The sequence below is a fragment of the Cupressus sempervirens genome, chromosome 7 (genome assembly GCF_028749045.1).
Source record: "Cupressus sempervirens isolate cs-2001-9-10 chromosome 7, ASM2874904v1, whole genome shotgun sequence".
Taxonomy (NCBI): domain Eukaryota; kingdom Viridiplantae; phylum Streptophyta; class Pinopsida; order Cupressales; family Cupressaceae; genus Cupressus; species Cupressus sempervirens.
Genome location: NC_143124.1, coordinates 933436225 through 933449443, shown reverse-complemented (window position 1 = coordinate 933449443; position 13219 = coordinate 933436225). Strand labels below are relative to the sequence as shown.

At 36.0% G+C, this 13219-nt stretch overlaps 1 protein-coding gene across 4 annotated transcripts; it reads right to left on the bottom strand.

Annotated features, from left to right (window-relative positions):
• Nucleotides 1-4653: 4653 nt before the first annotated feature.
• LOC149550637 (reticulon-like protein B16) lies at nucleotides 4654-12073 on the bottom strand. 4 transcript variants are annotated; one of them, XM_089793622.1, is made up of 6 exons: nucleotides 11852-12073; nucleotides 6906-7097; nucleotides 5920-6100; nucleotides 5645-5786; nucleotides 5461-5530; nucleotides 4654-5174 (listed from the first exon to the last, which is right to left on the bottom strand). In XM_089793622.1, the coding sequence occupies exons 2-6, from the start codon at nucleotides 7093-7095 to the stop codon at nucleotides 5005-5007; spliced, it is 753 nt and encodes a 250-aa protein (XP_089649748.1). In that variant the 5' UTR covers nucleotides 7096-7097; nucleotides 11852-12073; the 3' UTR covers nucleotides 4654-5004. The 4 variants fall into 4 exon arrangements, with proteins under 4 accessions (XP_089649748.1, XP_089649750.1, XP_089649747.1 ...); XM_089793624.1 differs by having other exon boundaries at nucleotides 4654-5126; nucleotides 11852-11990; XM_089793621.1 differs by having other exon boundaries at nucleotides 11735-11857.
• Between the last annotated feature and the right edge of the window lie 1146 nt (nucleotides 12074-13219).

The following is a 13219-nucleotide window of genomic DNA, read 5'->3' as shown; positions in this document are numbered from 1 at the left end:
ATTCAGAATAGAGTTCCACACAAGGTGCTAGGGAAGATGACACCAGAGGAGGCTTTCACAGGGAAGAAGCCAGATGTTAGTCACTTCAGGATATTCAGGAGTTTGGCATATTATCATACGTACAAAGTTAAATCAAACTGCAGAGAGGGGGTACTTTGTTGGGTACAGTGAGACCTCAAAGGCATACAGGATTTTCATTCCGAGGACTAAAAGAATTATTGTTAGACGAGATGTCAAGTTCATGGAGGACAAGGCATTCAGGAGATCCAAAGATTTGCCAGCAGATGATCAGAGTGAGCAGCCAATAGAAGCTCCAAGACCAAGTCAAGGGCAGCAAAGCTCAAGTACAATTACCAGTACGAGTGTAGACTCAGTTAGTGAAGATTCACAGAGTATGGAGCAACAGGTGCAACAGGAAATGCATCTAGAAGACTTAGAGGTTGACATTTCATCCTCTACAGTTGGCAACAGGAACCATGTGGTTCCAGATACACAAAGGGATACTCAGGAGTTTGTGGGAGGTCCTAGGAAGAGTACTAGACAGCGAAGACAACCAGCCAAGTTCAATGACTATGTGGCATTAGTTAGTCGGTAGATAGTGAGCCTTCTAGCTATCAGGAAGCTGCGGAACATCAGGTATGGCGAGATGCTATAGTTGAGGAATATTCTTCAATAATGCAGAATGATGTGTGGGAGGTAGTACCTAGACCAACAGATAGGGCTGTAGTTGGATCACGCTGGATCTATAAGATAAAGCACGGTGTAGATGGTAGCATCGAGAAATACAAGGCTAAGTTTGTGGCAAAGGGGTTCTCTCAGAAGGAAGGAATAGACTATGAGGAGACATTTGCTCCTGTTGCCAGGTATACTTCTATACGAGCTGTAATCTCACTTGCAGCACAGATGGGATGACAAATCCATCAAATGGATGTCAAGACAGCATTCCTCAATGGTGAGTTGAAAGAGGAGGTATACATAGAACAACCAGAAGGCTTTGTAGCGCACAGCAAAAAGACCCACATGTGCAGATTGAAGAAAGCATTATACGGACTCAAGCAGGCTCCTAGAGCGTGGTATGAGCGCATTGATACATACTTGCAGAAAATGAGCTTTGTGAAGAGTGAAGCAGATGCTAACCTCTACTACTTGATGGTTAGGAGTGAGATTCTCATTCTTGTTCTTTATGTGGACGATCTATTTCTTACAAGTTCACTAGGGCTCATAGTGGATTGCAAGAGGAACCTTGCAGAAGAGTTCGAGATGAAGGATTTAGGACTTATGCACTACTTTCTAGGCATGAAAGTGTGGCAAACAGATGGGGAGATTTTCCTTGGTCAAGGGAAATATTGCATTGAAATCTTGAAAAAATTCGGGATGGAGGATTGCAAAGCCATGTCTACACCCATGATCACGAATTGGAGGAAGGTAGATACATCTAAGGAGAAAGATGTAGATCCCACTTTATATAGACAGTTGATTGGTTCGCTTATGTATTTGGTCAACACTAGACCAGATATAGCATTTGCAGTTAACTCTCTTAGTCAGTTCATGGTTGAACCAAAGATAATGCATTGGATAGCGGCTAAGCATGTGCTACGTTACTTGCGTGGTACAATTGAGTATGGGATCAGATATGTTCAAGGTGAAGGTATCAGGTTGATAGGCTATACTGATGCAGATTGGGCAGGAAGTACAACAGACAAAAGGAGCACTTCAGGGTGTTGTTTCAGCTTGGGATCAGGAGTTGTATCTTGGTTCAGCAGAAAGCAGAAGTCTGTGGCTCTAAATTCAGCAGAAGCAGAATACATAGCAGCTAGCATGGCGACATGTGAAGCTATATGGCTTCGGAAGTTGTTAGTAGCCTTGTTTGGTCAAAAGGTTGAGACTACTGTGATACATTGTGACAATCAGAGTTGCATCAAGTTGTCTGAGAATCCAGTGTTTCATGATAGGTCTAAACATATAGGTATCAGATATCACTTCATCAGAGATTGTGTACAAAAAGGAGTTGTTCAACTACAATACATACCTACAGATGAGCAGGTAGCAGACATTCTGACAAAGGCTTTGGGAAAGGCCAAATTTATCTTCTTCAGAGATAAGATGGATGTCATGCAAAACAGCTTCCTCGCTAAGAGGGGGTGTTAATTATTGTTAATTGGACAGCTGTTATTTCTGACCGAAAAATTGCAGTAGTATTTATGGGTAGCTTGGACAGCTGTTCGTCCTTATCTATGAATAGCAGTTGTATTTATGGGTGGGTTGGACAACTGTTTGTCCACTTGCCAAGAATTAGTAAATGGTTATTATTTACTAATTTTAGAGATTTCCTTTTGGACACTTTGCAACCAATTCTATTATTGGCTGTCAAGTTGTCTTAATCTCAGCCATTGGTTTGATTTAATCTCGGTAGTTGGTTTACCAACAGGAGTAGTATAAAAAGGGGTCATTGGGTCATTTGGACAAGAAGTTTTGGAAAAACATTTGCAGTGTTAGCAAACAGTCTTGGCGGCTCCATAGAAGATTTTATGAAACATCTTCTTCCCTTTATCCATCCACATAATATATATTGGATTGGAATGCATATTATCACCATCATGCATTGAAAAAGATGTAATTGTAGGTGAACCATATGTACTCATGCTAACTGTATCAACAATAGGTGTTGCCACATCGAAATATGCTTGGACAGTTGTTCGTCCTTATCTATGAATAACAGTTGTATTTATGGATGGGTTGAACAGCTGTTTGTCCACTTGCCAAGAATTAGTAAATGGTTATTATTTACTAATTTTAGAGATTCCCTTTTGGACACCTTGCAACCAATTCTATTATTGGCTGTCGAGTTGTCTTAATCTCAACCGTTGGTTTGATTTAATTTCGATAGTTGGTTTACCAACAGGAGTAGTATAAAAAAAGGTCATTGAGTCATTTGGACAAGAAGTTTTGAAAAAACGTTTGCAGTGTTAGCAAGCGCGCAGTGTTAGCGTGGAGATAGCAGTGGAGAATATCAGCGAGAGAAATTAGGAGATTGTTGGAGTTCTGCCAGTGAGAGGCAAAGAATTTTGTATATCTTGATTTGCTGAAGTTTAATATAATTCCTCATCTGTAGAACTAGTTTTCCCTTAGGAGTTTTTCCAGAGACAATTTGTCCGAAAATATTGTGTTCATTGTATTGTTCATTTTTTTTCGTATTATAAGTGAAATTGCAGTTGTGTTATTTTTCAATATTAGCTGGGAATTTGTTTTCAGCAGTTTAATAATCAATTATGATAAGAGATTAATAATTAGTGACTGCAATAGTTTGATTTTTCACACGGCATGGTACACCAGAAAAAAAAAATTGATGTTAAAACAGGAAAAATTACAGTACTGTGAACCCAATATAAACACAGCAAATAGAAAGCAGTCCATGATGGAAAAGTTCGTAAAGCTTGAATAACTAAAGTCTGCACATGCACCCATTTTTCGAAAATCTGTTGAACTAAATTCCAAACAATGAGGGTATCGAAAAAATGTGGGCCATGTGAATCAGTCATTAATTAAAACAATTTCGGAGAGTTACTATTTGGAAATTAAACAAATAAATTATTCAGTAACTGGATGGGAGTCACTCAAATAGTAAACGATAGTGATGGACAGTTTCATCGTAAGAATTTACAGACTCATTCCCTCCTAATCTCTAACACTCATCCAAAAGTATCACAAGCGGAAAAAATCAAAACTTCAGAAAAAAAGATAATGCGAGGGTTTCGTTACCAGTACAAGACAGGGATGTCTCTCAATTTAGAGTACGTTAGTGGATGAATAAAGTTAATAGCTATATTATACATAACAGAAATATTGTGAGAACATAATTTCCTATATTGTGTACGAAATAAGGTCCTTAAAATTATTTGAATCAATTTTGCGCAAAGTCGCAAAATATTCACCGTTGCTTCCCCTTGCACTTTTCCTCCCCGTTTACTTTGAATTAATAGATTGTTCAATTGATAGACTTGTTAGGTAGTGCTTAAAATTAATATTAATTGAAAACTTTAAGAAAATAGTGCAATTTGGATAATATTAAATTCTTTAAAAAAAAGTCTGGAATAGCGCACAACCAAACAAAGCGTGAAACTTTATGTATGTACCGCGTATGAAGCATTATAACCCGGAAAAAGGAAGCATTCAACGATCTTAATGCATTCTTCAGTACAAACAGGACAATGTAACCATTACTGCAAATCATATATATCATATGAAAGGGGAAAAAGTCTGGAATAACCCACAACCAAACAGCCCTAGCTAATCTCCAGACAAAATGCATAAAGATCGGGAAAAAAAAAAAAAAAAAAAAAAAGAAGTCAAACATGATTCTTTTTCAGATTCACAAAAACACAGCAAAATTTTTTCAAAAATTTTGTTGTTTTCGATCACAAAATATACAGATCATGAAAATCATTAAGATCAAATGCTGAAAATTTCTGAAAATTTCATTGTGTTTTCGTTTTATTGAAATTTAGTCAATGGTGCAATTTGTAGAGAGAACAGCCACGTCCCAACCAAACAAAGGTTAAAACTTGATGTATGATGTCTGAAGCATTCTAAACTGAGAAAAAGAAGCATTCAATGATCTTAATGCATGCAGTACAAACAGGACCATGCAACCAATGGTGCAAATCATATATCATATGAGAGGGTGACTTGAATAAATGGTTAAAACCACAATTTACACAACAAAACAAAAAAACGGAACAAACATTTTAAGCAAAAAATATGTCAATTCCTCTCAAGGCCAGCAACCAATCCTGCACACTTTGGTGGTCCTATAAACAAGAAGTACACTGGCCAAAACGAAGAATGTACAAAACATTGCTATACTTCCACCTTACAAAAAATATGATTAACCTGTACAGATCTCATCTTTGAACAGCCTGGGTTGTTAGGAATAATAATTGAGTAAAAGCCAATCCCAAATTTCACCAAAGAGCATGTCCTTGCTTGAAACAAAGTTGATCCGTATTACTGTATCTTCTTCTCTTTTGAAAGAACCATTGCAACCCTGCTCCCAATTTTATCATCAAATTTCTTTGAAAGTTTTATGATTTCCTCCTCTGCAATTTCTGCAAATCTATCTACTTGATCTGCATATTTGTCATACAAGGCAGGAATGGTGATAAAAGCAACAACACCTGCAAGATGTATTCAAAAGGGAAAAAGTCCACAATGATCACAGTGCACACAATCTAACAACTTAAAAACCAAAAACATTAGGTGTACCATTACATAGGACTTCTAATATATAAACAATCCCTTGGAATATCAAATTAATTAAAGAATAAATCACTGAAACAATTACCATACATAATCAAATAGCAAAGACAGAAGTAACATGTTACAAGAGATGGTACTAGGATGAAAACACGAATTATAAAAATTGAACTTACTGAAAACACGAATTATAAAAATTGAACTTACTGAAATAAGCAAGTGTCAGAAAGTTGAACCAACTACCAACAACAGAGAGGAGCCATAAGCAGATGACCACCTACAAGTAACACAAAGCTGCTTTTACAGGCAAAAAAAGTTTTAATAAAGAAAGAAAAATTAGCTGCAGCTCACAAACATTCTCTTATTCTCAGAGAATGTCCCAGCATTTTACCTTAGCAAAAAGCTTGAAATCTTTGCCAAGAGCAATATCATGGGCCACCGCTAGGGAATAATTGATCCTAACACGCATTGAAGCTGCAGCACTATTTACAATTTCTTCTGACAATTCCAATTCAGGTAGAGGTGGAGGTGGTCTGCATTCATAGGACTCAGTAAGCATTTAGTATTTACTATAGCACATCAAGGAAACTAATAAAAATAACTACTTTTGTTGAACTAAGTTAAAATTACTAGCACATGGAAAGCAGGATACGTAGAAAACATTACCTCTTGAGGAGAGCTGCAGAATTTGCCCAGAGAAACAAGATAACAATCAAAAGCAGGAGTACATTTGCAACAAGTGACAATAAGGCATATCCAGATCGTTCAAACAGCAACCACGCAGCAGTGGCAGCAAAAAGGATTCCAATAGTAACATTGTACCGCCTCCACAAGATCACATCAGCAGCTGATAATAAATGTCAAAATATCTAAGACAGTGCTGAGGACTTAAAATTGGAAGTTGTAGCATACCATGAAAAAGTTCTAACTGTAAAACATCTAGCAACAATGAAGAAAGTGCCCAACGACATTGTCAGAGCCTACAAAAGTAAGAATGATTCACAGAGAGAGGAAAGGGTCACTACATGAACACACAGATTAGATTAGTCACAGATCTACAAGCAAACGAAGTACTGATGAACAACAGAAAGGAAAATTACTATATCATTATTGACGGCCAGAAAATTGTCTTACAAAGTATGCTAATAAATATGTCATATAGAAAGGAATATTGATGCATGAATGGCACCATAAAGTAAACCTTAAAGAGTTATCACATGAATCTATGCCTAAGTGATACCTTGCTTCTAGTGGTGAAGGTTCCTGGACACAGGAGACACAAACTGGAAATGAGATTTTTAGGTAAATGTACCCATCTTGAATAATCTACAAGGAAATGGAAAAAAATGATCCACAAGGGAGAATCACACAATATTGGCGTCTCATCGGATGATAAAACACAGACAACTGTTTCTTCAATAATCTTAAGCAGCAGGTGAGAAGAAATCCGCAACACAACTTACATTGTTCATGGAAAGCAACTATGCATGTGGCTAAGGAACTTTATGTTCTGTTAAAAAAAATCTAATAGAGCTGGCTAGAACAATCCCAGCCAAATTTATAAATGTGTGAGCTGTAATTTATGCAGAGACACAGCTTTATTTAGAGTTGTAAGTGGAGAGATCTACATTTAAAAAATCAGGATCACTCACCCTTTCCACCTCCCATAATTTGATGAACAGACCTCTCCCGCCTGAAGAGTCTATATGGGCATGGTGATGCACGTTCTACAGCAGCTTCTGAAACTGCTACAGCTGGCTGCTCAGAAGCCTTATCCACTAGACCATTAGCACTTTTACCAATCAAGTCCGCATTTGTAGATTGTTCTGAATTCTCTGCCATTTCTGTATGAAAAGAACCATAAATTTCATTAATCAATGAAATATTCAAATCCCTAACTCCTACCTTATCAAGAAGCAAACTTAAAGCCAACACTTCTGTTGAAAGATGCAATAACATTTATCCTAATTTAAAAAATTAGACACATTGCTTTAAATTTGTTCTTTGCAGAAAACTGAGAGCAAAATTACTACCAAAAAAGAAGCTTGTACCCCTAAGTAGAAAACCAATTCATGAGAGTCAATCCAAACTTATAAAAGCTTTTTGTAACAGGTACCCTTTTTCCTCCGATTATCTTGCCAATATCATGTGAATACTTTACAGACCATTATATCTTAACACAGAGTCAAATAACCTTGCGCACACAAATCATCTCAGGAACATTATAATTTATAAAAGCTATATTAGCATAATTTTTAGGTTTCTAAAGATATATATTTGTATATATAGTTAAGGCATCAGATGATAACAAATATCTTCATTCTACATCCTAATTGATTTCTCATAGCTAATTTGTATCGCTGTACTTAATTCTCTTCTTATGATAACAGATTGACAGAAGTTTTTGGGAAAATCATGAGGTACATGTTTGCAGTATATCATTGTGTTCTGCAGGTGGTCATTGAGCATTGTATGTAGCAATTATAGTGTCTTATTCTTCTACAGAAGAGATTAATTTTATTGCAAAAGAGAGTACAAACTATTACTTTCAGAAGTGTGAAGACTCAAGAACTTGCATCTGGACTCTGTTATTCTTTATAAAGGATTCATCTTTGTGTGGCTGGGTTTTGCACCCTCAAGTGAATCATTTTCCCAAGACAAATAATTGTGTCAATCTGTTCTTTGTGTTTTTGGATATCTGTTCTATATTTTATGATATTCTGGTTCAAAATCTAACACAGGCAACATAGATGAAAATCATTAACTCAAAAGGTATGGGTTTACTTTCTAAAAGCATTTGATGTCTTCGAGAAGTTTATACACCAAGTTGAAAATGGATGTGATTATAATATTTAAATGCTGAATCAGAAAGTAGGGAGGGAGTATACCTCAAACAAATCTGTCAACTTTTGCCATAAAAAATGGGAAACCAAAGGCAACTCTTGGCTCCATAAATTCCATAGCAAAACAGATTTACTGAAAGAATGAACAGGACAGATCAAGAAAAAGCTATACTAATGCTCAAGGCTTGTAATCTTGAAGATAAATTATAGCAAGTAGCTTATTTGATCTATCAAAGTGTTGACCATAAGATTGGCAACCATCTCTTTCAAAGAAGAATGATGAAGCTGGAAACCACTGATTAGGCATTCAAGAATCCTTTGGGGGCATTGACCAAAGACACATTTCAATAGAAAGGATTATGAAGGTCTGATAAGAGTTGAAGTTGCATACCAATTGTATGACTCCCAGGAAACAAAACTCCCCTCTCTAGAAATTCCATATTCAAAGAAAAGCCTTACCTTCAAATTGTTTGTTGTGTTCAATTGTCAGATGCTCTAGCCATCATAGCCACACTACGAGGTTGAGCCAAAATCAGAAAGCATTACTGAATCAATAGAAGAAAGATAAGGCGTTGATGAGCACATTCAGACTCATTGACCACTCCACAATCTCATGTTCTTCCAGAAGATTAGAATGTGCAAGAGAAATGTCCATCAGATTGCAATACTATGATGTCAACTATGCAGTGACGTATATTGATCTAAGTGCTTGTAAACAGACACTTTGTAGAAAGCAATAAAAGAAGAAAAAATGGCTAAGTGCCATGGATTAAGAGATAGATTCAATTCATTTGACATAGACATGGGAATTCAAACCCTTACTTGTTGATAAAGAAATCCTTTATTGTAAATGAGCGTTCAAATTCAAGTTCACATTTGATATCTCAGTTAATAAGCACAAAGCAAGATTTGTAGCTAAAGACTACAAACAAACCAAAGGTGCTGATTACAAGGAAAGCTTGGTTCTAGTCACAAAGATAATCATAGTTAGAATGTTAATAGCATTTTCTTCCTAGCATGATTCAGAAATCCACCATAAGGATGTGAAAAGAGCACTTTTGAATGGAGATTTCACAAAAGTGATATATGTAGCACGAACCCCTAGTTTTGTTGAAAAGGAAAGACACATATGGTATGTTAGATAAAAAGGTGCTATATGGTTCAAACCAGGATCCACAAACCAAGTGTTCAATTTATTTATTAGTATTTTCTCAAAAGAGATTTTTCTGTAGTCACCTAAGGAAGCATTTTATGGTTTAAAACAAGCTCCACTTGGTATTCAAAAATTGCTAAGTACATCCTTCAAAGAAGATTTCAAAAATTTCATGCTAATCCACACTTGTACATTGAGATTTTTGAAATCATAAGTTACTTATCATTGTGTTGTATGTTGATGACTTGCTTAGCACTGGGAATGATCAATCACTTGAAGATGAAATATAGGAAGATTTGAAGCCAACTTTTGAAATGTCAAACCTTGGATAGCCTTGTTACTTTCATGAAGCTGAAGTGTAGAAAACACCTAAAAAGTATTCCTGCCCCAAAATGAAGTGGAGCAATACCAATGGTTCAAACTTCAAAATGCAAGAATAAGCTTCAAGATGGTTCAAAATGCAAGACTATTCAGCGACACCAGTGGAAACAAGAACTAAGATGACTGAAGTCCTAGATGGCAAGGCAATTTACAGAACACTATAAAGAAGTTTTGTAGGAAAACTGATTTACTTGACCAGTATTAATCCAAACATACCTCATTCAGTTGGAATCTTGTCCAATATCATGACTCGCTCAAAACAATGTCATTTGTTAGGTACAGAATGAGTTCTAAGATATCTTCAAGGAATGCAGAGCTTCAGATTGAACTATCAATTCAAAGAATGAAGAGATCAAACTTGATGGTTTTTCAGATTCAGACTAAGCACATAGCAAAAGACTCTAGGAAAGAGACACGTTCAGTTACTGCTTCATTCTAAGATCTATCATTATTTCATGGTATTGTAAGATGGAACCCAATGCTACATTGGTGTCCACTAAAGCAAAGTAAAAGGCAGTTGTTGCAATGTGTGAAGCAATATGGCTCAGAAAAAATCCTAGGGATCTCTGACACAAACAATGTGATTCCACAATTATAAATTGTGATAATCAGAGTGTGTTGAAGATGTCCAAGCATCCACTGCTCCAAATTCGCACAAAGAATACTGCAGTACATCATCACTTCATTCACGAGCATCTCCTCAACAAGGAAATTGAGCTAGTGTAAAAAACAACCACTGCGCACCTTGGAGATGTCTTCACCAAGCCTTTGAGCAAAGATAAGTTTGTCTACTTTCAAGAAGGCGTTGATGTTAAATATTCTTCATTTGGACATGTGAAGCTAATAAGCCAATAGTCAGTCCTGATCATACAGTTGTTTGTGTGATGTGGGGGTATTTGAATTATAATTTTTTATAAACTCTATTCCATCACATTCCCTAAGCATTTGTCACATAGAGACACGTTGGTGTATGTAGTTTCCCTATTTACAGGATTTTTAGCACGTAGAACAAATCTATTCAAAACTCTGTTTAATTTCAACGGACAAAATGTTGGCAACTGTCTTTTACTCTGTTTTCTGGAATGGGCATCAAGTCTAAAGCATCTGTAATGGCATCGATTATAAATTTAGTCTTTATTCTTGCAACAATGAAATCTGAGGCTAACACGCGCCAAAAACAAGCAATCACAGAACCCATTGAAATCAAATAAACTTGACCCTTGCAACTTTAAATGTAAGAAAAACTGAAGTGACCATAAACCTCTGTATCAAAAACGCTTTGAAATGAGAACGGCAATTTACAAATGATGCATCGCCCTTGAACCAGAAACCTCACTGAAATCAAATACCCGTTTGCACCACTCGACATATAACTAGTCTTAAGGCATAACCCACTCGGGAACGCTTCCAATACAAAATTGTCCGCTAAATATGATGCCAAAAACCATATCAAAAATTGAATATATCTATTTCAACCCTTCCGCTGAGCGCTTTACCTACCACTCCCCCAACAAATAAAAAACAATATAGATCAGAACAAAGGGATATTTTACCGCTCTATCCAGATACGCATGACCTTGATGCCATGATGACACAGGGAGTGCCGATATTTCGGCAGCTATCTAGGGGTTTTCTTTAGTTAGTCACCTTCTATTTTCGAATTGGTTTAAAAAACTCTTGTAATAGAATAGTTAGAATCTAGATCGTTGCAGTGACAATCCAATTGGGAGATCAGATCACTTTGATCTTACCGATGTATGTAATTCGGCCAAACATAAGTCATAAGCAAAACAGTGTTTTCAAGCCGCTTATGCTGTTCTTATTTCATAGAATTTTTTTTGGGTGTGTTGAAGCTGAAGAATCCGGCAATATACAGAGCATTCGAGGTGCTCACTTTAGACATTGATGTAAATCAACCAAACAAAAACGAATGCTCATATCGACCACTCCTTTAAGTCTCCTTAAAATTAAAATTTACCCATGTCAGCCCATCAATCAGACATCATACAAGAAGCAATACCCAAATCGAAATATCATAAATACGTATCCTCGTTCACATCTAGCCCCAAAAAATAATATGCAGACTAATTATCCACTACAACACCTTGTATCATTGAAAGATTTTGCAAAATCTGTTCTATTTGAACGTTATATCAACCAGATAATGAATCAAATAAGGCGAGATCAAAGAGAAGGCTTCTCAGAGAATGAGATATTTTACCTCTTCACATCAAACCTGGACACCAGAAGATTTGTTTCTTTCCTTCGTCTTCAAAGATAGATCGTCTTGCATACAGTTGTAATCTTTGAAATTTTACCCCAAATAATTATCGTGTCCCACAAACCTAACCCCAAAACTTTCCGGTTAAGAAATAACTTTAGGCAATTGTTTATCCCACACCCAAGAATGGGGAGGTTAGAGCCCTCAAATTCGTCCATTCATAAAGATTTTAGATTCTCTCTTTCCTTAAATACAAAAGGAATTTTACTAATAAGGAGACGAGTAATTGTGTGATTTTTTTGGTAGTAGTGAGGGGTATCCATGTCAAAATGATCTTTGGCCTCATCCCTTATGATGTCGGAGCCTTGACTTAGCAAAACTTGATGCCAAGTGGTATCATTATATTTCAACTACATATATACCTCAAAAAATATAGGTTCTATCTTCTCACTCTTGTGTGGGGACTATCAATCTATGAGTCTCACACCTAAGATGATATGAATTGGTTCAAAATGGTGCAATTAAAAGTCTAGCCTCGTTCTTGATTCTAAGCCTTGAATGATCTTTTTTAGCATGTTTCCATGCTAGGTTGAACTCTAACATAATGAACTTTTTTTCAACCAAGTTGTCTTGACTACACATCGGTCCTAAATTCTTGCTAATACAGTTTTGTATTTCTTCATTAGTGTTGGGGAATTTGTGCAATTTTGATATACCATTTTCTCATCCACTACTTGTCTCATTTCATCCAAAAAAAAAATATTGCGTTCAATTCCTTTTCAACAAATGTTTTGGGTCAGCAATACCTATCCATACTTTCAACATCTTTTAAATAACTGATTAGATGAATTAATATGAAACTGTTGATTTGACTTTCAGATTGCTAATAACTAGATGTCTTTTGAATTCTTTCTACTTATCTTTGTTTGGGGTTTGATACGTTGTTCCCCCAAACCTCACAACCATATAGGAAAATTGATGTAACCAACAAAACAAAAAGGATTATCCTAGTTATTTAATCTCATAGCATTTATTCTCCAAAAGATAAGATGCTTTCCAACCTCATTGAATCCTTTTTCACTAGACATGTCTCCCTATTGAGCTTGTAAAAATCAATTCACAATTCCTTATATTTTTTCACTATCTTCAATTAGGTCTTGTCAAAGATGAAATTGGCTTTTAGCTTCTCCCTTTTCACTAAGAAGATCCTGGCATTGGTGTTTCTAATGTTCACTCCTATCTTAAATTCCTAGTGAAAGTGATCTAAAGCTTTCAAATGATCTCTCAAACCTTGAGCATTTCTAGAAAAAATCAATAAGAAAATCCACATATAAGTGTAGACACCTAAATTTGATTAATTTTATTTAA